Source organism: Pan troglodytes, chromosome 9, assembly GCF_028858775.2.
Source record: "Pan troglodytes isolate AG18354 chromosome 9, NHGRI_mPanTro3-v2.0_pri, whole genome shotgun sequence".
NCBI classification, from domain to species: Eukaryota; Metazoa; Chordata; class Mammalia; order Primates; family Hominidae; genus Pan; species Pan troglodytes.
Genome location: NC_072407.2, coordinates 76,072,081 through 76,095,478, shown reverse-complemented (window position 1 = coordinate 76,095,478; position 23,398 = coordinate 76,072,081). Strand labels below are relative to the sequence as shown.

General features: G+C 41.1%; 1 protein-coding gene across 13 annotated transcripts in view; it reads left to right on the top strand.

Annotated features, from left to right (window-relative positions):
- Positions 1-23,398, top strand: part of C2CD3 (C2 domain containing 3 centriole elongation regulator) — a 162,507-nt gene that overhangs the window by 109,280 nt on the left and 29,829 nt on the right. For all 13 annotated transcript variants that reach the window (XR_002938508.3, XR_010147281.1, XM_063783205.1 and 10 more), the window contains 5 exons: positions 3,518-3,656; positions 6,386-6,450; positions 11,499-11,704; positions 12,706-12,839; positions 18,834-18,998. Coding sequence is in view for 11 of the 13 variants with exons in the window: in XM_063783205.1 (XP_063639275.1) it covers positions 3,518-3,656; positions 6,386-6,450; positions 11,499-11,704; positions 12,706-12,839; positions 18,834-18,998 (709 nt within the window). In the remaining 2 variants the exon portion in view is untranslated. The remainder of the gene's footprint in view (positions 1-3,517; positions 3,657-6,385; positions 6,451-11,498; positions 11,705-12,705; positions 12,840-18,833; positions 18,999-23,398) is intronic.

Sequence of the window (23,398 nt, the reverse complement as noted above, 5' to 3'; positions counted from 1 at the left end):
CATTTCATTCATTTGATCTTCAATCACTGATACCCTTTCTTCCACTTGATCAAATGGGCTACTGAAGGTTGTGCACGCATCACATAGTTCTCGTGCCATGGTTTTCAGCTCCATCAGGTCATTCAAGGACTTCTCCACACTGTTTATTCTAGTTAGTCAGTCGTCTAATCTTTTTTCAAGGTTTTTAGCTTCTTTGCAATGGGTTCGAACATCCTCCTTTAGCTCAGAAAAGTTTGTTATTACTGATGGTCTGAAGCCTTCTTCTCTCAACTCGTCAAAGTCATTCTCCGTCCAACTTTGTTCTGTTGCTGGCGAAGAGCTGTGTTCCTTTGGAGGAGAAGAGGCGCTCTGATTTTTAGAATTTTCAGCTTTTCTGCTCTGGTTTCTCCCCATCTTTGTGGTTTTATCTACCTTTGGTCTTTGATGATGGTGACGTCCACATGGGGTTTTGGTGTGGATGTCCTTTCTGTTTGTTAGTTTTCCTTCTAACTTTCAGGACCCTCAGCTGCAGGTCTGTTAGAAATTTGCTGGAGGTCCACTCCAGACCCTGTTTGCCTGGGTATCACCAGCGGAGGCTGCAGAACAGCAAATATTGCAGAACAGCAGATGTTGCTGCCTGATCCTTCCTCCAGAAGCTTCGTCTCAAAGGGGAACCCAGCTGTATGGGTGTCAGTCAGCCCCTACTGGGAGGTGTCTCCCAGTTAGGCTACTCGGGGGTCAGGGACCCACTTGAGGAGGCAGTCTGTCCGTTCTCAGATCTCAAACTCCGTGCTGGGAGAACCACTACTCTCTTCAAAGCTGTCAGACAGGGACGTTTAAGTCTGCAGAAGTTTCTGTTGCCTTTTATTCAGCTATGCCCTGCCCCCAGAGGTGGAGTCTACAGAGGCAGGCAAGCCTCCTTGAGCTGCGATGGGCTCCACCCAGTTCGAGCTTCCCAGCTGCTTTGTTTACCTACTCAAGCCTCAGCAATGGTGGACATCCTTCCCCCAGCCTCACTGCCACCTTGCAGTTCGATCTCAGACTGCTGTGTTAGCAGTGAGCGAGGCTACATGGGCGTGGGACCCTCCAAGCCAGGCGCAGGATACAGTCTCCTGGTGTGCCGTTTGCTAAGGCCGTTGGAAAAGTGCAGTATTAGGGTGGGAGTATCCTGATTTTCCAGGTACCATCCGTCACGGCTTCCCTTTGCCAGGAAAGGGAATTCCCCGACCCCTTGTGCTTCCTGGGTGAAGCAATGCCCCGCCCTGTTCCATGGGCTGCACCCACTGTCTGATAAGCCCCGGTGAGATGAACCCGGTACCTCAGTTGGAAATACAGAAATCACCCGTCTTCTGCGTTGCTCACGCTGGGAGCTGCAGACTGGAGCTGTTCCTATTCGGCCATCTTGGAACCTCTTTCAAGACTACTTGTTAAATGTTAAACTGCATGTGGACTTGTTAAATGTTAAACTGCATGTGGACAGGAATAAAATCCGCGGTTCCTGAGTGTGAATTTGTTCATCAGAATGCTTTCTGTCCAGAGGGACAGACTGAGGCCCCTGGAGGAGTACTTACTGAAAGGAGCAGTGAGATAGAGAAAAGGGTGGAGCCTCAAAGATGAACTTCACCTATCAAGAGAAGTGGGAGTATGGATTTGGAGAAATCTTTCTTTTTTTTTTTTTTTTTTTTTTGAGACAGAGTCTCGCTCTGTCACCCAGGCTGGAGTGCAGTGGTGCAATCTCGGCTCACTGCAAGCTCCGCCTCCCGGATTCACGCCATTCTCCTGCCTCAGCCTCCCAAGTAGCTGGGACTACAGGCAGCCACCACCACGCCTGGCTAATTTTTTGTATTTTTTAGTAGAGACGGGGTTTCACCATGTTAGCCAGGAGAGAATTCTTGAGCTAGACAGTTATAAAGAATACAAACCAGTTAGAATACACATACAGAATCTGTTCCCTGGAGCATGTCGATTATGTTTAGGACATACTTCTTCTATTCTTTTCTGCTCTGCTCATCTCTTTTCCTTCATCTGTAATCCTGACATTCATAGCATTTTAGAGCTGAAAGTGATCTCATGAAATATATAGTCTATATTTTGTAAAGTGTCTATTATTCAGTGCTATCCAAAAGAACTTTCTGTTATGATGGAAATGTTCTGTGGGTTCAGTGTCCAGTATGGTAGCCACTAGCCCCATGTGGCTATCGAGCACTTGAAATATGGCTAGTGCAACCAAGGAAGTAAATTTTTTATCTTTAGTTTTAATTAATTTAAAGGTGAATGGCCACATGTGGCTAGTGGGTTATCTTCCTGGACAGCTCAGGTAGACTATCTAGTATCATCAGCCATCTTCATTTTACACTGTCTTAAGACAGAATAACTTGACCAAGTCTCCCACATTGGAAACCTGATCTTGTAAAAATTAACATTAGGTATTCTCACCAGCACCCAGTATTTTACATTTGTTAACCCCATAGTAGAGGCAATATAGGAGACAGTTTAGAACATGGACTCTGGAGCCAGAATGCTTGAATTGGACTCTCAGTTCTACCATTTAATAAATATGTGACCAACTAATTTAATTTCTCAGTACCCAGTTTTTAGAAATCTATATGATAGAAATAACAATGATAGAAATAATGATAGAAATCTACATGATAGAAATAATCAATAGGATAGAAATAGCTATCTTATAGGGTTGTTGTAAGGATTAAATGAGTTAATATATATAAAGTACATAGAACAGTGCCTTACATATCACAGTAAGTGATATGTAACTGTTACTTACTCTTAGTATTTATCTTAATCCTTACAATATCTTTGGAAGTGTAAGTATAATATGCCCAATTTTACAGTTGAAGAAGCTGTGGCCTAGATACTTCTTGCCCAAAATCACATCGCATGTATGTGGCAGAGCTAATATTTGGTCATCTGACTCTTAGGTTCAGGACTCTTTGTAGTTCTGTCCTGTCTTTTGCCTCTCAACACAGTATTTTCCATCTTCCCACAAAGTACAGAACATGAGAGAAGTCACTTCTTTTTGGAGAATATTTATGAACTGAGCCTTAAAAAGACAGGGTAATAGCAGAAAGGTCACTGAAAACATTTCATCAATTGATTGATTGATTGATTGACACGGTCTCACTCTGTCCCCCAGTCTGGAGTGTAGTGGTGCAATCTCAGCTCACTGCAGCCTCTGCCTCCCAGACTCAAGAGATCCTCCCACCTCCTGAGTAGCTGGGACTACAGGCATGTGCCACCATGCTTGGCTAATTTTTTTTTTATACATGGGATCTCACTGTATTGCCCAGGCTGGTCTTGAATTTCTGCGCTCAAGTTGTCCTCCTACCTTGGTCTCCCAACGTGCTGGGATTACAGGCTTGAGCCACTACACCCAGCCTGAAAACATCCCAGACACAGGGGGATAGCTTGAGCAAAGACCCCATAGGAAGAAGAGGACCAGGAATAGTCCTGCTTGTGCCTGTATAATCTGAGGCTTCTTGTGTACCCTAAAGTACAGTCACTGCACTTTATTCTATTTCAGGGAGCCCCTTGACAGAGCGGAAAGTATCGATACCCAGTTGTTGTGTATCCTTTGCAACAGCCGATGAGTCATCTCCTGTATACACCCAAGTGGTTGAAAACACAGATTCCCCCATCTGGAATTTTCAACAGCAGTCAAGGTTTGTGTTATCCGTTATTCGTCAGCCTTCCAGAATCTGCTTTTTGTTCCAAGACACAAAGTCAGAGCAAGGACTATAACCAACACAATTTTTGAGCAGACCTGGAAAATGCTTTTCTTATCCAAGCAATTATTTAATCCTAGTGTTTATGAATTCACAGCAAGCACTGGTTTAAAGGTTTTGTTTTAGTGTTTTTAACTCTTCTCAGTATGCTCAAAAATTGTTCAGTGAGAGGACCTCTCTGTTTTAGGCACTTGGAATTAAAGATTATTAAGATACTCCATGCAATTGAGGAGTTCATGGTCTTACCTGGGAAAAAATATCAATAACAAATTACCATCAAGCTGGGTTTGGTGACACATGCCTGTAATCCCAGCTACTGGGGGAGGGGAGGGGTGGCATTGGAGGATGGTGGAGCCCAGGTGGGAGGATCACTTGAGCCCAGGAGTTCGAGACTTGCCTGGGCAATATAGCAAGACCATGTCTCAAAAAAAAAAAAAAATTACAATAAAGAGAAATAAGAAGGGGATGCTGGTAGAGCTCAGAAAAAAAGATTATTTAGGACAACCTAGAAGTTCAGGGAAGGCTTCATAAATAAGACACCTCAGCTAAATATTGAAGAATATATATAAGTTATCCAGATGAATAAGAGTCGGAAAGATATTCCAAACAAAGAGAACTAATATCAGAAAAGGCTGTGGATTTTCATCCTTGGAAAAGACTTCTGGTGTAGTGGAAAGACCCTGGGCATTTGAACCAGAGACACTTGGCCTCCAACTCCATCTCTGTAATTTACTGACTGTGTGATCAAGTTACATAACATCTCTGAGCCACAGATTCTTCATCTGTAAAGTGGGGATCATTTTTATAAGGTCATTGTTAGGTCCAAATTAGATGACATTTAGGGCCTCATGGTACATATAGCAGGTATACAACAAATGTTAGGTCTCCTTTGGGAGGCTCAAAAAATAGAAGGTAAAGTTCTGTCAGCCACTGTGCGGTGCCACTCAGATTTTATTAGGACAAAGAGGGCTAATTAAATGTGAGGGGGCTGGCATAGGAAGCCATGAATTAAACTTTATTAAATGTGATGCAATGTTATGATAATAGTAAAATCATTATTAGAATTTATACTGTATCACCTTTTATAAAGTTTAATTCTTGTCCACCAACACTAGCCATACCCATGGTGTCTGGTCTTCTGTTTTCTCACAGTGTTTGTGTACTTATTGAGTCTCAGCAGTTGGTCACATGTTCAGTGATTTGTAATTTGAGAGGCTGGGATGAGTCAGGAGCTAGAATTGCAGTGAAAACTCAGTGCTATCTATAGTGAGCTACTGGAAATTATAGAAATTCTGGCCATAGTGGCCAGAGTACTTCATATAAAATATCAAATCCTCCCCAAAAGGCAGGAAACCAGAGGACTGAGCTTCTAAGTGGAGGTGACTTGTTCATTCACAACCTAAAAACCTAACACAATTACAAAACTTCACAAACATGATGAAGGGACATTAGCAATCTCCTGATTTCATCTCTTCACTTTACACTTGAGGAGACTGTGGCCCAGGGAGGCTACATAGTCTGTTGGTAACAGAGGCAGGATTGGAAGAAAAATGAATAATGGCACTGTTTATAATTCCTTTATCACAAAATTGTTTCCTTTGATCTTCATAGCAACTTGCAGGTCAATAGTATTATCCCATTTAACAGGTAAGAGAACCAGGCCTGGAAGAAGCTAAGTGCATGGCCAGAGTCACTCAGGTGATAATAGCAGAGCTAGAATTCAGAGGTGAATCTTTTAATTCCCAGCTAGAATTAGAATCTCTGACCAATATTTGTTTCACTTTAGCACCGTGCCGCTCATTGGTCAGGAAGTAGGCTCTATTCACTTCCCCAGGGGTGTTTGGGGAATGAAATCAAGCCTCTTGGTTTTCTCTAGATCTCCGTCTTGCTTACCTGGAGCACTGGCACCTGGTTTGGAACTTTCCAACACTTTGTCACTTAAAACTGTAATTTATGTAATATATAAATGTATTGGAGGTGTTCAGTGGATTCCACTTCAGCTTCTTTATCTGGTGTGAAAGTTAGGCATTTTCTTATTTTGTTGCCTTGCCTCTGCATGGTGTAGCATTGAGGTCAGGCAAGCCAGGGTTCAAATCCTAGCCCTACTACTTACTGACTCTTAAGTGACCTCAAGCAAACCATTTTACTTCTCTGAGTCCAACCTTATCATCTGTAAAATAAGGATAATAATGTCCATGTTATAGGCTTTTGTGCAGATGAAATGTATATGAAACACGTGGTGCCATGCCTGGCCCAAGGTAGGCACTCAGTAAATGTTCTTTTTCTCTTCCTCTTCCCTTCTCTCCATTCTCTCATTCTAAGGCATAAGCGGAATCATTACCCATTCCAATAAAACTCTTAAATGCATGTTGAGGAACTTCTTTTCCATACTTCCTCCTCTGTCTTAGGGAAACTTTGGGAGTGGTGGGGAGGAAATGTTGTGTCAGGGGAGCCTGTTTTCAAGTCTTGGCAAGTTACTTCACCTCTCTGAGCTTCCATCCCCTCATTTTAACTGTGAAGATAAAAATATATGCCAGAAGATGGCTAAGAAGATGAAATAGTGTTGGGAAAGTGCTTTGCAAATTACAAGATATTCTTCAAATCTAAGTTTTATACTACAGAAAGTTCCTATACATTTAGTTTACAGTGGTTGTTTTTCTTAATAGGCTATCAAAAGAGCTGCTTCTGGACCCACAACAAACCCTGGTCTTCAAAGTTTGGCATAAAGGAGGTATGAACTCTGTTAAAAGAATATCTGCTTGCTTGTAAAAATAAGCTCACGTCCTGTTAACAATCTACCATTCCTTTTTTTTTTTTTTTTTTTTTCAAACCAAGTGAGGCATTCCCGACAGTGCTGGGAATGCAGATATGTGGTAGAGGGTAATCCCCCAGAAGGCCACATTATTCTCCTGTAAGAAAAAAAAATTTTTTTTTTTTTAACAAGATCTTGCTCTGTCACCTAAGCTGGAGTGCAGTGGCATGATCATCTCAGTCTCCTGAGTAGTGGGGACCACAAGCACGTACCACTATGCCTAGCTAATTTTTTTTTTTTTTTTTTTTGAGACAGAATCTTGCTGTGTCGCCCAGGCTGGAGGGCAGTGGCACGATCTTGGCTCACTGCAAGCTCCGCCTCCCGGGTTCACGCCATTCTTCTGCCTCAGCCCCCCAAGGAGCTGGGACTACAGGCGCCTGCCACCACGCCCGGCTAATTTTTTATATTTTTAGTAGAGAGAGGGTTTCAGCGTGTTAGCCAGGGTGGTCTCGATCTCCTGACCTCGTGATCCACCCGCCTCGGCCTCCCAAAGTGCTGGGATTACAGGCGTGAGCCACCGCGCCCGGCTGCTAATTATTTTTTTGTACAGACAAGGTCTCACTATGTTGCCAGGCTCTAACTCCTCTATCTCTAACTCCTGGGCTCAAGCAATCTCCTGCCTCAGCCTCCCAAAGTGCTGACACTACAGGCATGAGCCACCATACCTGGCCTATTCTCCTACAGAATTCAAGTACTTAAAAATTATATAATTTTGACTACCTGCTTAGTGCAGAAATCCAAGTACATTTCAGTCTTTCCTGTTGTATCTGTCAACCATCATAACGTACAGCCTGCCACATACAAGTGGCTTCCCCCCATGTTTGTATGATGATATTAAGCCTTCTGTTGACTCTGGCTTATTAACCAAGACCCTTGCATTATCAGGTAGTACACAAGAAGAAAGTCTAACCACATATTTTTTCTTATTTTAAGAACCTTCCCAAGAGGGATGTGCTGATATTATGGTCTTTGGACCCAGTTTTATTAAGAGGCATAACACAGCAACATTAAGAGGCTTGACTCTGAAGCCAGATTCTTTGGGTTCAAATGCCAATTCTGCCCCTTACTTTAGCAGTGTGACCTTGGGTAAATGACTTATCTGTGCATATTTACATATCTATAAAATTGAGGCTAATAATAGTACCTACTTCATAGGGTTTTTGGAGAATTAAGTAAGGGCCTGACACTTAGTAAATACCGTATCAGTTTTTCTTGTTTTTATTACCGAGCAATAATGTGCTAAGAACTTTACAAACATCTCTAATTCTTGACGGTAAAAATAAAATTAGTCTAATTTTATAGCTGTAAAAGCTGAAGCCCAAGGAAATTTAGTGGCTTGACTAAGGTCATATATCTATTAATTGGTGGAGCCAATATTTGAACCCAGTTCTTACTGGCTGTACAGCCTTCACTGTTTGTTCTTCACCATGCTAGTAAGATTGGAAAACTTGGAAAATTGAGGTGATGAGGACGTCTAACCATCTCACAGCTTAGAAAATTTTATCTCACTAAATCTCTCCTCTAAGTCTAGCTTCTTTAAGATTCCAGCTAGGCCCTGATTTCCAAATCTTCATTTGTTTTAAGTCACCTACACAGCCTACAGAGTCACAGTTTTTTGTTTGCCAGTGGCGATATTTGGAGCTAACCTCAAACCCTAGTAAAGACCTGAGAGAAATCAGAGTGTAAAGGGAATTGACTGACCTTCTCTCTGCCTGTGCTCCTGTTGGTGAGTGCTGCTGTGAGTCCCTTGTTTTGATGATGAGTTCTATGTTGCTGCTTTGGATTCACTTAGTTCCTCCACTGCTACCCAACCTCATAAATACAGCAAGAGCTGATCATAACTCGCTTTTCTCTGAATCAACACAAGGAATTCTTGCTGTATTTAGCTGGGCTCCACCCTCCTTTCTAGGCTTTTTCTCTCTTCTCTCTAAAGTACCACAGAGATTCTCAAGCAGACCAGGGTTCACAATTCAGCACTTATTTTAGCAGGAAAAAGAGAATAAACTTTGGTCTTATGCAGACCTGAGTTCAAATCTTGGCTCTGCTGTTTACTATAATAACTATGTGGCCCGAATTAAATCACTTCACCTCTTTCCTGTTATCTTTCTTATTTATAAAATTAGAATAATAGTACTGGCCTTGCAGAATTTGTGAGGATTAGAGATAATATATGTAAAGTACTTGGCACATAATTATTGCTTAATAAATGGAGCTATTTTTATTATTATGTCTACTATGTGTCAGGTACTATGCTAGGACTATTGGAGTGTAGAGAATAAAATACATTCCCTACCTTCCAGGACTTCAAGAGGGTCTTGCTAAGATCTGGTCATAAATGAAAGTGAGGAAAATGCCTAGACCACACTGACCACTACTTAGTGTATGTAGATGTCTCTCTCCCCTTAACCCACTTATGCCTGGTGTTCCATTATTGGAACGCTAAGCTTGTGGGAGTTATTTATATCCTACTGCTCAAGGTCATGACCAAGGTCTGATTTTTTACAAAAAAATATGCAGACTCTAGCATAAATGGGTTAATTCTATCTTTTCCACACAAACTCAACACATCTAGTATAGCAAGTACTCAAATCCAAACAAGCTGTGTTCAGCAGATGTTTTATTTAAGTTTCTATTCTGTGCCAGGCACCATGCTAAGTACTAGGGATACAAAGGTAAAATAAAACAGGCATGGTCCCTGTCCTCACAGAGCTTACAGTCAGTGTGGGACATAAAAAGTACAGTATAGTATGATTAGACAAATACAGGGTACTCTGATAGGAGACGTCTAACCCAGACTTAGGATGTCAGAGAAGGCTTCCTGGAGCACACCTGAACTGAGGAATGAAGGAGCAGGATTTTTACTGTAGTCAGAGGGGAAAACAAATACAAAGTTTCAAGTCAAGAAAGAGTTGAGGGAAGTTCTTGTTGACTAGAATATTAACTGCAAAGGGAGAATGGTGGGTTGTCCTGTTAATCCAATGTTAAATTTAACTCTTCCAAGCCATTCCTTTTTTCTGTGATCTGCTTAGCCAAAGCACTCCTCAAGTATGTTTAGGATGTACTACCTTCATTTTAGGCAGAAACCTCCATCATACTTCATCCCCAGTGGGTAAGAATTACTTGACCCCCACTCTGGGGAATACAGCTTCAAGTGTTTATAGAATCAAAAACGTTCCAAGTTGAAGGGGATCTTTTTTTTTTTTTTCTTTTTTGAGACAAGATCTCACTTTGTTTCCCAGGCCGGAGTGCAGTGGTAGGATTATGCTCACTGCAGCTGTGAACTCCTGAGCTCAAGCAGTCCTCCCACCTCAGCCTTCCAAGTAGCTGGGACTACAGACATGCACCACTATACCCCACAAATTTTTTGTTTTGTTTTGTTTTTTTAAGAGATGGGGTCATGTTATGTTGCACAGACTGGTCTCGAACTCTTCACCTTAAGCAATCCTCCCTCCTCAACCTCCCAAAGTGCTGGGGTTACACGCATGAGCCACCTGCTCAACCAAAGGGGATCTTGAATCTGGTTCAGTACTTCTCATTATATGTGTGTGACTGAGGCTCAGGGAGTTAGAGGAATATGTTTTCCAGTCAAAGCCATACCTAGATTTGCTATTGTGGCACACTGCTCCTTTGTCCCACTCTAGGTTGGCCAGTTTACTTGTGCTTTCAGTGAATATTTATCAAGTTTTTCATGCAGGAAGATGTTATGCCAGGTATGGAGAGTGTAGGAAACATAGTGTAATACCTTTTCTCACCGTTTAGCTAGGTTCCAGTCTAAAGGACAGCAAGCTGTCCAAACAAATGTTATGCAGTATGTGATGAATTTAGTGTCAGCAGGAATGTGCCCAAGGAACTGTGGGAACTTCACGATTACTCCTCTGGAAAATATGCATTCCTTGATTTATTAAGCAATTTATAGACCTACAGTTGTATCAGTGTTTGGTAGATCCAGCCTTTGATTTCACTATACAGAATGGAGCCTATATAAAACAGAAATTCATGGAGTGACAGAGACCTGTGTGTCCCCAGCTACTTCATGTCAGAAATGAGGAATAAGTAGCAAAGAATATGAGAATGAAGGTCATTGCATGGTAGCTTGTCCAATAAAAAGAGAATCTTCTCAGTCATTAAGGGCAGCCCCCTTACCATGTAGAGAAGGGCCTGAGCCCAGACTCATTTTGCACCCTAAACTGTTCTCCAGGGAGTTGTTTTTCCTTTTTAATTTGCATCACTTTGTTCTTAATTAAATATAATGCATATGTAGAAAATTTGGAAAATATAGAGAAGTATAAATAGGAAAATGCAAATCTCTCATAATTCCATCATTGCAAGACATACTGCCCTGAGAAAAATCACTGAGACATGATAGCCTAGGAAAAATAAGTTCTTAAATTTAGTGTTATTTTCTAATTGCCTATATCAAGAGGACCAGCTAGGTGGGGTGGCTTACATGTGTAATCCCAACACTTTGGGAGGCCAATGCAGGAGGATCACTTGAGGCTGGGGGTTCAAGACCACCTGGGCAACATAGTAAGACCCCATCTCAACAAAAAAATTAAATTAAAAATTAGCTGGGCATGGTGGTGTGTGCCTATAGTCCTAGCTACTTGGGAGACTGAAGAGGGAGGATTGCTTGAGTTTGCGAGTTCGAGGCCTCAGTGAACTATGATCATGCTACTGCACTGCAACCTAGACATCAGAGTGAGACCCCATCTCTTTCAAAATGAGAGAGAGAGAGAGAATGAAGTGCAAGCCTGTCAGCTTTTTCCCACCATACAGAAAGGGAATTCCTAACAGGGAAGGCAGGCTTTGGTTGCCAGTCCCTCTCAACTTCATTATCTGTCTTCTCTGATGGCTTTGGGATCACTAAACTCCTCCATCCCCTGAATCAGCTTCTCTGTGTGCACCCTCTAATCTCAGTGGCAGGACATGCCTAGCCACATTGCCCAGCTCTTCTCTTTCCTCTACAGATGAGGAGAGGGTGATTGGCTTTGCCTCGGTGGACCTCTCCCCACTTCTCTCTGGCTTCCAGTTTGTCTGTGGCTGGTACAACATCACAGACTTCAGTGGAGAGTGCCAGGGTCAGATAAAAGTTGCTGTCTCCCCTTTGGAGAGTTTGATACACTTCAAAGAAGAAAGGCAAGCAAGGCGTGGAGTGGAGACCTCAAAATCACTGGTATGTATGGAGATTCACATCCCTAACCAATATGAATTGTACTGACCTATAAGAACATCCTTTACTCATGTTTGTCACTCTCCAGCTTATAGAATACGTTATATACTATATGTGTCTCATAACAACCTTCTGACCTTTTGGGGTGATGAAAATGTTCTGGAATTAGTTAGTAGTGACAGTTGCACAACTTTGAATACACTTAAAACCAGTGAATTGAGCTTTTTAAAAGGATGAATTGTATAATACATTAATTATATCGCAGTTTCCAAATAAAACAAGGTTGTCATATAAAATCTGAAACTCTATCAACTGACTTGTTTTTCAACTCTGTTACATTGATATCATTAGTCTTTCATTTAAAAAAATAATTGAAAGAATGTGAAGAGGGGAATTGATCACGGTAAGCGTAGACAACTCTTTCAAGGAGTTTAACTGTAAAAGAAAGAAGAATTTCCCAGACTATCAAAAATACGGGAGCTCTATCAAGGCAAAGACTATGTTTTCTATTCATCTCTCTGTCTCTCGTGCCTGGCCCAGCGTCTGGCACAGAGTGGTCATCCATAAATACTGGATGAAAGCATGCATAAGAAAACAGAGTTCATTGGTCCCAATATAGGAAGGTCATTTCTTCGGCCCAACCTTGGTAGTCCTAAGACAAGAAATTTCACAGCCAGATTATCCTCATATGTAAGGTAAATGTAAAATGATATCCATTCAGGCATTTACAGTGTATTAATAGCTGGATGAACAAGAGCATAAATATAGATAAAGCAACTGAAAACCAATCTGATAGCATAGTCTGTAAAATGAGTATAATAATAATAGTTGCCTCGTAAGATTATAAATGAGAAAATGTATGTAAATTGTTTAGCACAGTGTTTAACACAAAGTATTCAGTAAATTAAATGCACACAATAAATTTTACAAATTTATTTATATACTGCTTTGTTACGAATGGGTTTATGGTGACAAGTGTACCATTTTTCTTGTTGTGTTTACAGATCCCAATATACAGTCCCTTTTCCTTCCCTGCCTCTGATATGTGTGCTGCATTCTCCAGCCACATGGCAAGGCAGACCCTAGACCAACTTGCTCATGCCTCCTCAAAGGAGCTTGATTTCTCCTCTCCTGGGAGGTGAGTGAATTCTTGATGATGAGAAGAAATGGGGTTAAAAAATGGAAGTGTGTGAACTGGCTTATCATTTCTCTCTTTCCTTTATTAGAGGAAAAAACAAGACAGGGTAAGAGCTTTGTTGATCTTCTGTCACAACTCCAAAAACCCCAAGATTGTATGAAAACAAAGTTTTTATAAGATAGGAGCTAGAATTTGTACTGCTATCAGAAGGGTCACTTCAGTACAAGGGACAAGTTTCTGTTATCCTCAAAGGCCTTTAACCTTTATCCCTAAATTCAGTCATCAACTATGTGAGAAATACATCTTCTTTCCCCTGCTAAAACTATGTGCCAGTTTATTTTACAAAAAGCAACTGGTCCATCCTTTTCACCAAGCCAGCCTTGAACATGCATATGGCTCTCAGGGCTAGAGCATGTTCCATCCTATACAAGGACAGGGTCTAAGAATAAGGTTGCTGCTTTCCATTCTACCTCTTTACAGGCCCTAGAACCATCTGAAGCACCCCGCTGCCTACACCAGAGTCTTTCCTATGTCTTTCTCTTCAGCTCAGGGAAAGGGCAAGGAATCTTGCCCTACAGCAGCCCTTCCTACAAGAGCAGTTACTGAGCAGACCCTTTTATTCCAAGAAGACACTAATATCATGTAACACTCTAAGGCCCAATTCAGGGCTACATAGTTTTCTACTTGATCACCACATGAAGAGATCCTTGGTCCTCTGTACAAAGAGAGCTATGTATCTGTCAATTCCTAGATCCCAGATTTTAGATAATTCCTTTGTTATCTCTTTTATAAAAGTGTCACTTTGACCATACCCAATCAGTGGGACACATGGGTAGGATGAGGGTATCTCTAATGCCCACCCTTTAGTAATTTTAAAAGCTAAAAGGTTAATGGCTTGCCTTTTGTCCACATAAAGATGTCCCTGTTACCACTTCAGAAGGGCCACATCGAAGTGTCATATTATATACAGACAGCCATTTAAGGCTAGGCTATAATTCACTCTCTAACCATCTTACCAGAGATCCAGCTCTTCCTGACCCTGCCCTGCTCAAGGGACAGGGTGGTGAAGTGGGCTGTGAGGTCAGACAGATCTGGAATCCTATCCTGGCTTTACCACTTACTAGTTACATGTGACCTGAGGCTAATTACTTTAGTTTTCTGAGCTTTAGCTTTCTAATTTGTAGGATGAAAATAATATAGTACCTCAAGGGCTATTACAAAGAGTAAATGAGAATAGAAATAACTCACTTTTATATGGCCTTTATATACATTAGCTCATTGGGTTTTCACAGCAGCCTTAAGAGAGAGGTTTTATTACTAATAATACTTGTGAAATGCGTAGAACAGCAGTTTCCAAACTTTCTGGTCTTTGTGCTTTATTTGTAATAACCAAAAACTATAAACAACTCAGGTGTCCATCAACAAAAAGGTGAACAAATAACCAAATTGTTGTATATCCATACAATGAAATATTAATACTACTCAAAAATAAGAAGAAATGCATTACTGATAGACAACAAAATGAATATAAAAATAATTATGCTGAGGAAGAGAAGCTAGACGAAAAAGAGTACATTGGACCAGCCATGGTGACTCAGGCCTTTAATCTCAGTGCTTTAGGAGGCTGAGATGGGAGGATCGCTTGAGGCCAGGAGTTCAAGATGATCCTGGACAACATAGTGAGACCCCATCTCCACAAAAAAATTAAAAATTTGCCTGCCTGTAGTCCTAGCTACTAAGGAGGTTGAGGCAGGAGGCTCACTTGAGCCCAGGTACTTAAGGGTGCAGTGAGCTATAATCACACCACTGCACTTCAGCCTGAGTGACAGAGTGAGAACCTGTCTCTTAAAATAATAAAAAGTACCTTGTATATGATTCCATTTATATAAAATCCTAGAAAATGCATCCTAACCTATAGTGACAGAAAGCAAATCAGTGGTTGCCTAGGGACAAGGCAGAGTGGATAAGGAGGAAAGGAGGAAGGAATTGCAAAAGACAAGAAGAAACTTTTGGAGGTGGTAGATGTATTCATTATTTCGTGGTAATGGTTTATTTGGATGTATACATGTGTTAAAATTCATCAAATTGTATTCTTTAAATATGTAAAGTTTATTTTATGTCAGTTACACATTAATAAAGCAGTGGTTCTTAAACATTTTCACTTCAAAACCCTTTTATACTATTAAAAATTAGTGATGACCCAAACGGGTTTATGTGGGTTATATCTATCAATTTTTACCATATTAGGAATTGAAACAGAAACTTTTAAAACATAATAAGCAAAATCAATTGTATTTCTATATACCAACAATGAATAACCAAAAATGAAATTGAGGCTGGGCGTGGTCTCTCATGCCTGTAATTCCAGCACTTTGGGAGGCCAAGGTGAGAGGATTGCTTGAGCTCAGGAGTTCGAGACCAGCCTGGGCAACAAAGTGAAACCCTATCTCTACAAAAAATCAAGAAAATTAGCCAGGCATAGTGGTGCATGCCTGCAGTCCCAGCTACTCGGGAGACTGAAGCAGGAGAATTGCTTGAGCCCAGGAGGTCGAGGCTACAGTGAGCCATGTTCATGCCATTGCACTCCAGCCTAGGCAACAGAGTAAGACCCTGTCTGCCAAAAAAAAAAGAAAGAAAAAAGAAAATTGAAAAAGGTCTAAATAAAATCAAAGACATCCCATATCTATGGATTAAGAGACTTAATATTTTTACGATGGCAATATGCTCCACGTTGATCTACAGATTCAACACAATCCCTATCAAAATTCCTGCTGGCTTTGTGGAAATGGACAAGCTGATCTTAAAATTAGTATGGAAATTCAAGGCACATGGAATAGGCAAAACAACCTTGAAAAAGAACAGAGTCCCTAATTCCAAAGCTTACTACAATGCTACTGTAAGCAAAACAGTACTGGAATGAGGATAGAAATATAAATCAGTGGAATTGAATTGATAATCTCAAAATAAACCCATGTGTCTGTGGTCAACTAATTTTCAACAAGGATGCCAAGACTAATGAGGAAAGACTAGTCTTTTCTATAAATGGTGCTGGAACAACTAGATATCCACATGCAAGTGATTGAAGTTGGACCCCTTCCTCAAACCATACACAAAAATTAACTTCAAATGGGTCACATATCTAAATGTAAAAACTAAAACTATAAAACTCTTCCTAGGAAGCAGAGGAGTAAATCTTCATGAGCTTGGATTAGACAATGATTCCTTAGGAAATGACACCAAAAGCACAAATAACAAAAGAAAAAAAATAGATTCATCAAAATTAAAAACTCTCACAGCCATTAAAAAAAAAAAGAACAAAATCATGTTCTTTGCAGCAACATGGATGCAGCTGGAGGCCATTGTCCTAAGCGAATTAACACAAGAACAGAAAACCAAATACCACATGTTCTCTCTTATAAGTGGCAGCTAAGCATTGGGTATTCATAGACATAAAAAAGGCAACAAAAGAAACTAGGGACTACTAAAGGAAGGAGAAAGGGAGGAGGACAAAAGCTGAAAAACTGACTGTTAGGTAATATGCTTAGTACCTGGGTGATGGGATCATTCAAACCCCAAACCTCAGCATCCTGCACATACACCCTCAGATCTAAAATACAAATTGAAATTATAAAAATAAATAAAATTTCAAAACTGGAATTTTTACACTGCAAGTGATACCATCAAGAAAGTGAAAAGACAACCCATAGAATGGGAGAAAATATTTGCAAATTATAGATCTTTTTTTTTTTTTTTTGAGACGGAGTCTTGCTCTGTTGCCAGGCTGGAGTGCAGTGGCACGATCTTGGCCCACTGCAACCTCCACCTCCCGGGTTCAAACGATTCTCCTGCCTCAGCCTCCCTAGTAGCTGGGACTACAGGTGCACGCCACCACACCAGCTAATTTTTGTATTTTTAGTAGAGACAGGGTTTCACCATATTGGTCACTATGGTCTCGATCTCTTGACCTTGTGATCCACCTGCCTCGGCCTCCCAAAGTGCTGGGATTACAGGCGTGAGCCACTGTGCCCGGCCAGTTATAGATCTTATATCTAGAACATATAAAGGGGACTGGGTGCAGTGGCTCACACCTGTAATCCCAGCACTTGGGGAGGCTGCGGTGGGAGGATCGCTTGAACTCAGGAGGTCAAGACCATGTTATTATTTTTTATAGAGACGGGCAACATGGTGAGAGCCCATCTCCACAAAAAATTAAAAAACTACTCAGACTTGGTGGTGCACATCTGTGGTCTCAGCTACTTAGGAGGCTGAGGTGGGAAGATCACTTGAGCCCAGGAGGTCAGGGCTGCATTGAGCCATGCACTCCAGCCTGGAAGACAAAGTGAGACCCTGTCTCAAAATAATATATAGAATATATAAAGAACTCTTACAACTCAATAATAAAAAGCAAATAACCAGTTTAAAAATGGGCAAAGGATCTGAATAGACATTTCTTCAAAAAAAGATATACAAATGGCCAATAATCACAGTAAAAGATGCAAATCAAAACCACAATGAGGTACCACTTTATATCCACTAGGGTGACTGTATTTAAAAAAAAAAAAAAAAAAAGATATCTCAAGCCTTAGGAAGGGGTAGATAAATTGGAACCCTTATACATTGCCGGTGGGATAGTAAAACACTGCAGGTGCATTGGAAAATAATCTGGAAGTTCCTTAAACATGGAGTAACCATATGACCCAGTAATTCTGCTTCTAGTTTTATGCCCAAAAGAAATGAAAACAAATGTCCACACAAAAACTTGTACACGTATGTTTGTAGCATTATTCCTAATAACCAAAAAGTAGAAGCAACTCATGCCCATCAACTGAGTAGATAAACAAAATGTGGTATATCTATCCAACAGAATATTATTCAGCTGTAAAAAGGAATGAAGGACTGATACATGCTGTACTACAGATGAAGCTTGAAAACATTATGCTAAATGAAAGAAGCCAGTCACCAAAAAACACATATTATATGATTCCATTTATATGAAATATCCAGAATGGGCAAACCTATTGAGGCAGAAAATAAATTAGTAGTTGCCTAGGACCAGGAAATGTAGAATGGTTCTAATGGGTATGAGGTTGTTTTGTGAGTGGTAAAAATGTTCTAAAACTGATTGTGGTAACAGTTACGTAACTGCATATACTAAAAACCATTGAATAATACACTTTAAATAGGTGAATTGTATGGCATGTGAATTATATCTCAATAAAGCAGTGAATTAAAAAGAGATTGTTGGAGTCATGATCTTGAATATCATGCTCAGGAATTTGAGATTTGTTTAAAAGCCAAAGCCAGAAAGGAATGGTGATAATCACATGGCGTAATATATGTTGAATGCTTACAGCAGGGCTTGGCATACAATAAGGACGCCAAATATATTGTTGTTATTGTTGCTCTTGTTATTATTACTTCAGATTTATGGTTTTTGGTTTTGGGGGGCTTTTTTTTTTTAAGACAGAGTCTCACTCTGTCTCCCAGGCTGGAGTGCAGTGGCATGATTTCTGCTCACTGCAGCCTCCACTTCCCAGGTTCAAGTGATTCTCCTGCCATGGCCTCTGGCGTAGCTGGGATTACAGGCGCCTGCCACCACACCCAGCTAATTTTTGTGCTTTTAGTAGGGACAGGGTTTCGCCATACTGACTGGGCTGGTCTCGAACTTCTGGCCTCAAGTGAACCACCCGCCTCAGCCTCCCAAAGTGCTGGGATTACAGGTGTGAGTCACCACCCCCGGCCAGATTTATGTTTTAGAAAAATCACTCTGCTTGTTGTGAAGAATGAATTAAAAGGGGGTAGGCAAGATTGAAGACAGGATTATTTTGGAGACATTTATAATCCAAGCAAGAGATGATAAGGCCAGAACTGTGATAGTGGGGATAGATTTGCGTTCCATTTCAGGATAGTGATTTGTTTATTGTCACACTAGCAGTGTTCTCATTGATTGGGAATTTATTTTGCTCCTACTTTTTTTTTTTTTTTTTTTGACAGAAGTGATACCACAAGAAGCCAAGCATCACGCCATGAAGAGCATGTGCAGAACATTCGCCGGTTTCATGAATCCCTGCATCTTCAGGGAGAGGCACCCTTGCCATGTGATGACAAACCGACCACATCACCTTTGTCCTCCCAAACCTCCATTCTGACTTCTCTCAGGTGAGGCTCTACTGAGAAAAGACACAGGAAACCATAGTGGGGCACAAAGTGAATGAGAAATGGCAATGTGCATTACTGCTTTTCCATCACCTGCCACCGCCCTAGGAACATTAGTAGAGGGCTCTTTTGCATGTTAGTGTCAGGTTGGACCCTGGAGCCTCATGGGATTCCTCAGAGATGAATCTGTATCAGCTTGGGACCTTCCATTCCTTCAGGGGGCTCTGTTATTGATGCACCTGTAAATGTAGGAGCTTCAGATTGTTCACCAAAACTTAATAATAACCAGCCTCACAACCTCACAACCATTGACTTCGTCCAGACCAGCCTCTGTCCTGTTAACTCTTTTTTTTTTTTTTTTTTAATTTTTTTTTTTAATTATACTTTAAGTTTTAGGGTACATGTGCACATTGTGCAGGTTAGTTACATATGTATACATGTGCCATGCTGGTGCGCTGCACCCACTAACTCATCATCTAGCATTAGGTATATCTCCCAATGCTATCCCTCCCCCCTCCCCCCTCCCCACCACAGTCCCCAGAGTGTGATATTCCCCTTCCTGTGTCCATGTGATCTCATTGTTCAATTCCCACCTATGAGTGAGAATATGCGGTGTTTGGTTTTTTGTTCTTGCGATAGTTTACTGAGAATGATGGTTTCCAATTTCATCGATGTCCCTACAAAGGACATGAACTCATCCTTTTTTATGGCTGCATAGTATTCCATGGTGTATATGTGCCACATTTTCTTAATCTAGTCTATCATTGTTGGACATTTGGGTTGGTTCCAAGTCTTTGCTATTGTGAATAATGCCGTAATAAACATACGTGTGCATGTGTCTTTATAGCAGCATGATTTATAGTCATTTGGGTATATACTCAGTAATGGGATGGCTGGGTCAAATGGTATTTCTAGTTCTAGATCCCTGAGGAATCGCCACACTGACTTCCACAATGGTTGAACTAGTTTACAGTCCCACCAACAGTGTAAAAGTGTTCCTATTTCTCCACATCCTCTCCAGCACCTGTTTCCTGACTTTTTAATGATTGCCATTCTAACTGGTGTGAGATGGTATCTCATTGTGGTTTTGATTTGCATTTCTCTGATGGCCAGTGATGATGAGCATTTTTTCATGTGTTTTTTGGCTGCATAAATGTCTTCTTTTGAGAAGTGTCTGTTCATGTCCTTTGCCCACTTTTTGATGGGGTTATTTGTTTTTTTCTTGTAAATTTGTTTGAGTTCATTGTAGATTCTGGATATTAGCCCTTTGTCAGATGAGTAGGTTGCGAAAATTTTCTCCCATGTTGTAGGTTGCCTGTTCACTCTGATGGTAGTTTCTTTTGCTGTGCAGAAGCTCTTTAGTTTAATTAGATCCCATTTGTCAATTTTGGCTTTTGTTGCCATTGCTTTTGGTGTTTTGGACATGAAGTCCTTGCCCACGCCTATGTCCTGAATGGTAATGCCTAGGTTTTCTTCTAGGGTTCTTATGGTTTTAGGTCTAACGTTTAAATCTTTAATCCATCTTGACTGAAACTGGATCCCTTCCTTACCCCTTATACAAAAATCAATTCAAGATGGATTAAAGATGTAAACGTTAGACCTGTTAACTCTTTTCTGTTCCTTTCTTAGTTTAGTTAGCACCTGAGCCAGAGAATCGCTGTGAGAATTGAAAGGGTGATGATAGATCAGCTAGATCAGCCCCTAGCTTATCTAATGAAAAGTGTGGCACAGTGGAAAGGACACGGCTTCAGGATCAGATAGACTTGAGCTCCAATCCTTGCTCTGCCCATCTCAGTGGAGGAGATAGCCATGTTGCCAAATAATTATAATGCAGCGTAGTAAGAGCTGCAATTTCCCTGGCCAAGAGTAGACAGGGGAATGCCTAATATTCTGGATTGTTCCTGGAAAGATTTGAAGAAGTCACATTTGAACTGGTCTTTGGAGGACATTTTGTGCAGAAAGAACTTACGCCAAGGCTCAGGGGCAAGTCAAGTTTGGGGAAATGCCAGCAGTGCATGTAGGAAAAAGCTGAGCATAAGATGCAAGAAGCAGGGTGAATTTTTTAAGAGTCACATCATGAAGGTCCTTGAATGTCAGACTAAGAATTATTACCCTTAGAACAATTATTCTTAAGTGAAAGGTGTTGGAGGAAGGAAAGGAGGAGAGTATGTGAAATTTAAGGAAAAATGAAAGTATCAACATTATGTAACCACTTAAAAGAACAATATGGAGGTTGCTACAATCAAAATGTACTCCATCTTTAAAAAGTTACCCATACAGATTTCAGATAATCATGTTTGTCAGTTTTTATTGACATGAGTAAAATCTGTTATAGCACCAAAAAAAAAAAAAATTTAAGGAAAAAATGTTTAAAAGGGGTGTGTGTGTGTGCGTGTGTGTGTGTGTGCATGTGTGTGTGTGTGATAGATAAAGGCTTCCTATGCTGCCCAGGCTGGGCTCGAACACCTGGCCTTGCTTCCCTCCTTATTCTCCAGGACAACAGGCCTGAGCCACTGCGGCTTCCGGCTTTTTTGTTTGTTTGTTTTTGTTTTTGTTTTTCTTGAGATGGGGTCTCGCACTGTTGCCCCAGCTGGAGTGCAGTGGCGCAATCTCGGCTCACTGCAGCCTCTGCCTCCTGGGTTCAAGGATTCTTCTGCCTCAAACTCCCAAGTAGCTGGGATTACAGGTGCCCATAACCACACCCAGCTAGTTTTTTGTATTTTTAGTAGAGACAGGGTTTCACTATGTTGGCCAGGCTGGTCTCAAACTCCTGACCTCGTGACCCCAAAGTGCTGGGATTACAGGCGTGAGCCATTGCACCCGGCCAAAAGACTTTATATTTGAAAAAAAAAAAAACTAACCTATTCTTTGATTCATAATGCAAAGTCAGAAAAGAAACATCAACAAAATCTTTTTGGTTAATGAGACAAGTTAAAAATTGATCAATAGTGCTATAGACCAGCAGCCCCAACCTTTTTGGCACCAGACACTGGTTTTGTGGAAGACCATTTTTCTTCCACAAGGGTGGGGTTGGGGGTTGGGGGTGGTTTCCAGATGAAACTGTTCCACCTCCCATCATCAGGCATTACTTAGATTCTCATAAGGAGCGCACAACCTAGATCTCTCACATGAGCAGTTCACAATAGGGTTTGTGCTCCTATGAGAATCTAATGCTGCTGCTGATCTGACAGGAGGCGGAGCTCAGAAGTAAAGCTCACTTGCCCCCACTCACCTCCTGCTGTGCGGCCCAGTTCCTAATAGGCCACGAACACAGCCCAGAGGTTGGGGACTTCTGCTATAAACTCTAGGAAACTGCCCAAAGTTATTTTACGAAGAAGTAATATGTTCAGATTCTTATCTTCATATTAGTAAGGTGCTAGAGATTGTAGGCTGTTTAAGTGAAACCATTGATAATTTGGTTGTATTTTTTTGGGTCATTCACATAACCTATTTGGAACCCACTTAAAAAAAGAAACTCCTTCACCTTCGAGTAGTTTCTTTCAACTTTGGCACTATTGACATTCTGGTCAGATATTTTGTTTTGAGGGTCAGTTCTGCGCATTGTAGGTTGTTTAGCTGCATCCCTGGCCTCTACCAACTACATACCAGTAGCACCCCTCTCCCACTTGTGACAACCCAAAATGTCTCCAGACATTGCCAAGTGTATCCTGAGGGACAATATTGCCAGGTTGAAAACCACTGCCCTAGGACAGTAGTTCGCAAAATTTAGTGTATATCAGAATCCCATGAAGGGCTTATTACAGCACTGATTGCTAGGACCCATCCACACAGTGCCTGATTCAGTAGGTCTAGGATAAGGCCTGAGACTCTGCATTTCTAACAAGCTCAGGTGATGCTGCTGCAGCTGGTCCTAGAACTAGGCTTTCAGAACTACTATCTAGAGGAATTCTTTACCAAATGGGCGTGAAACAAGGTAAGATCAATTTGCATAACCTCCTTGGATTCAGAGAACCCTTAAACAGTGCTGCATTTGAATCACAGCTATCATTTCAGGCCTGCAGAGCAAGTATTAATAAACCTGTGTTTCACAGATGAGCAAAGTACAGCTTGGTGTTCATAGGTTGACATGCCATGGTTCTACATGGTTCTACACTGGTCTAACGAGACCAATAGGTTTGCTTATTTCCCAAAGCTACCCCAAGTTACATTTGTTTGCATGTTCCTCCTGCAGATGTTTATCCATGTGGCATATACCACGATATAGACACCTAAGTGATTTGGTACACACCACCGTGACTTGAGTCTTGGCCTCTAGTGATAGAATAAGGATCAACTTTGTCCTCTCATTTGGATTTTCCTCTAAGATACGCAGACTGTTTCTAACAAAAGGATAGAAAGACTTTCAGTTCATGTCACAGGTATTTGGTGTCCATGCTGTGTTG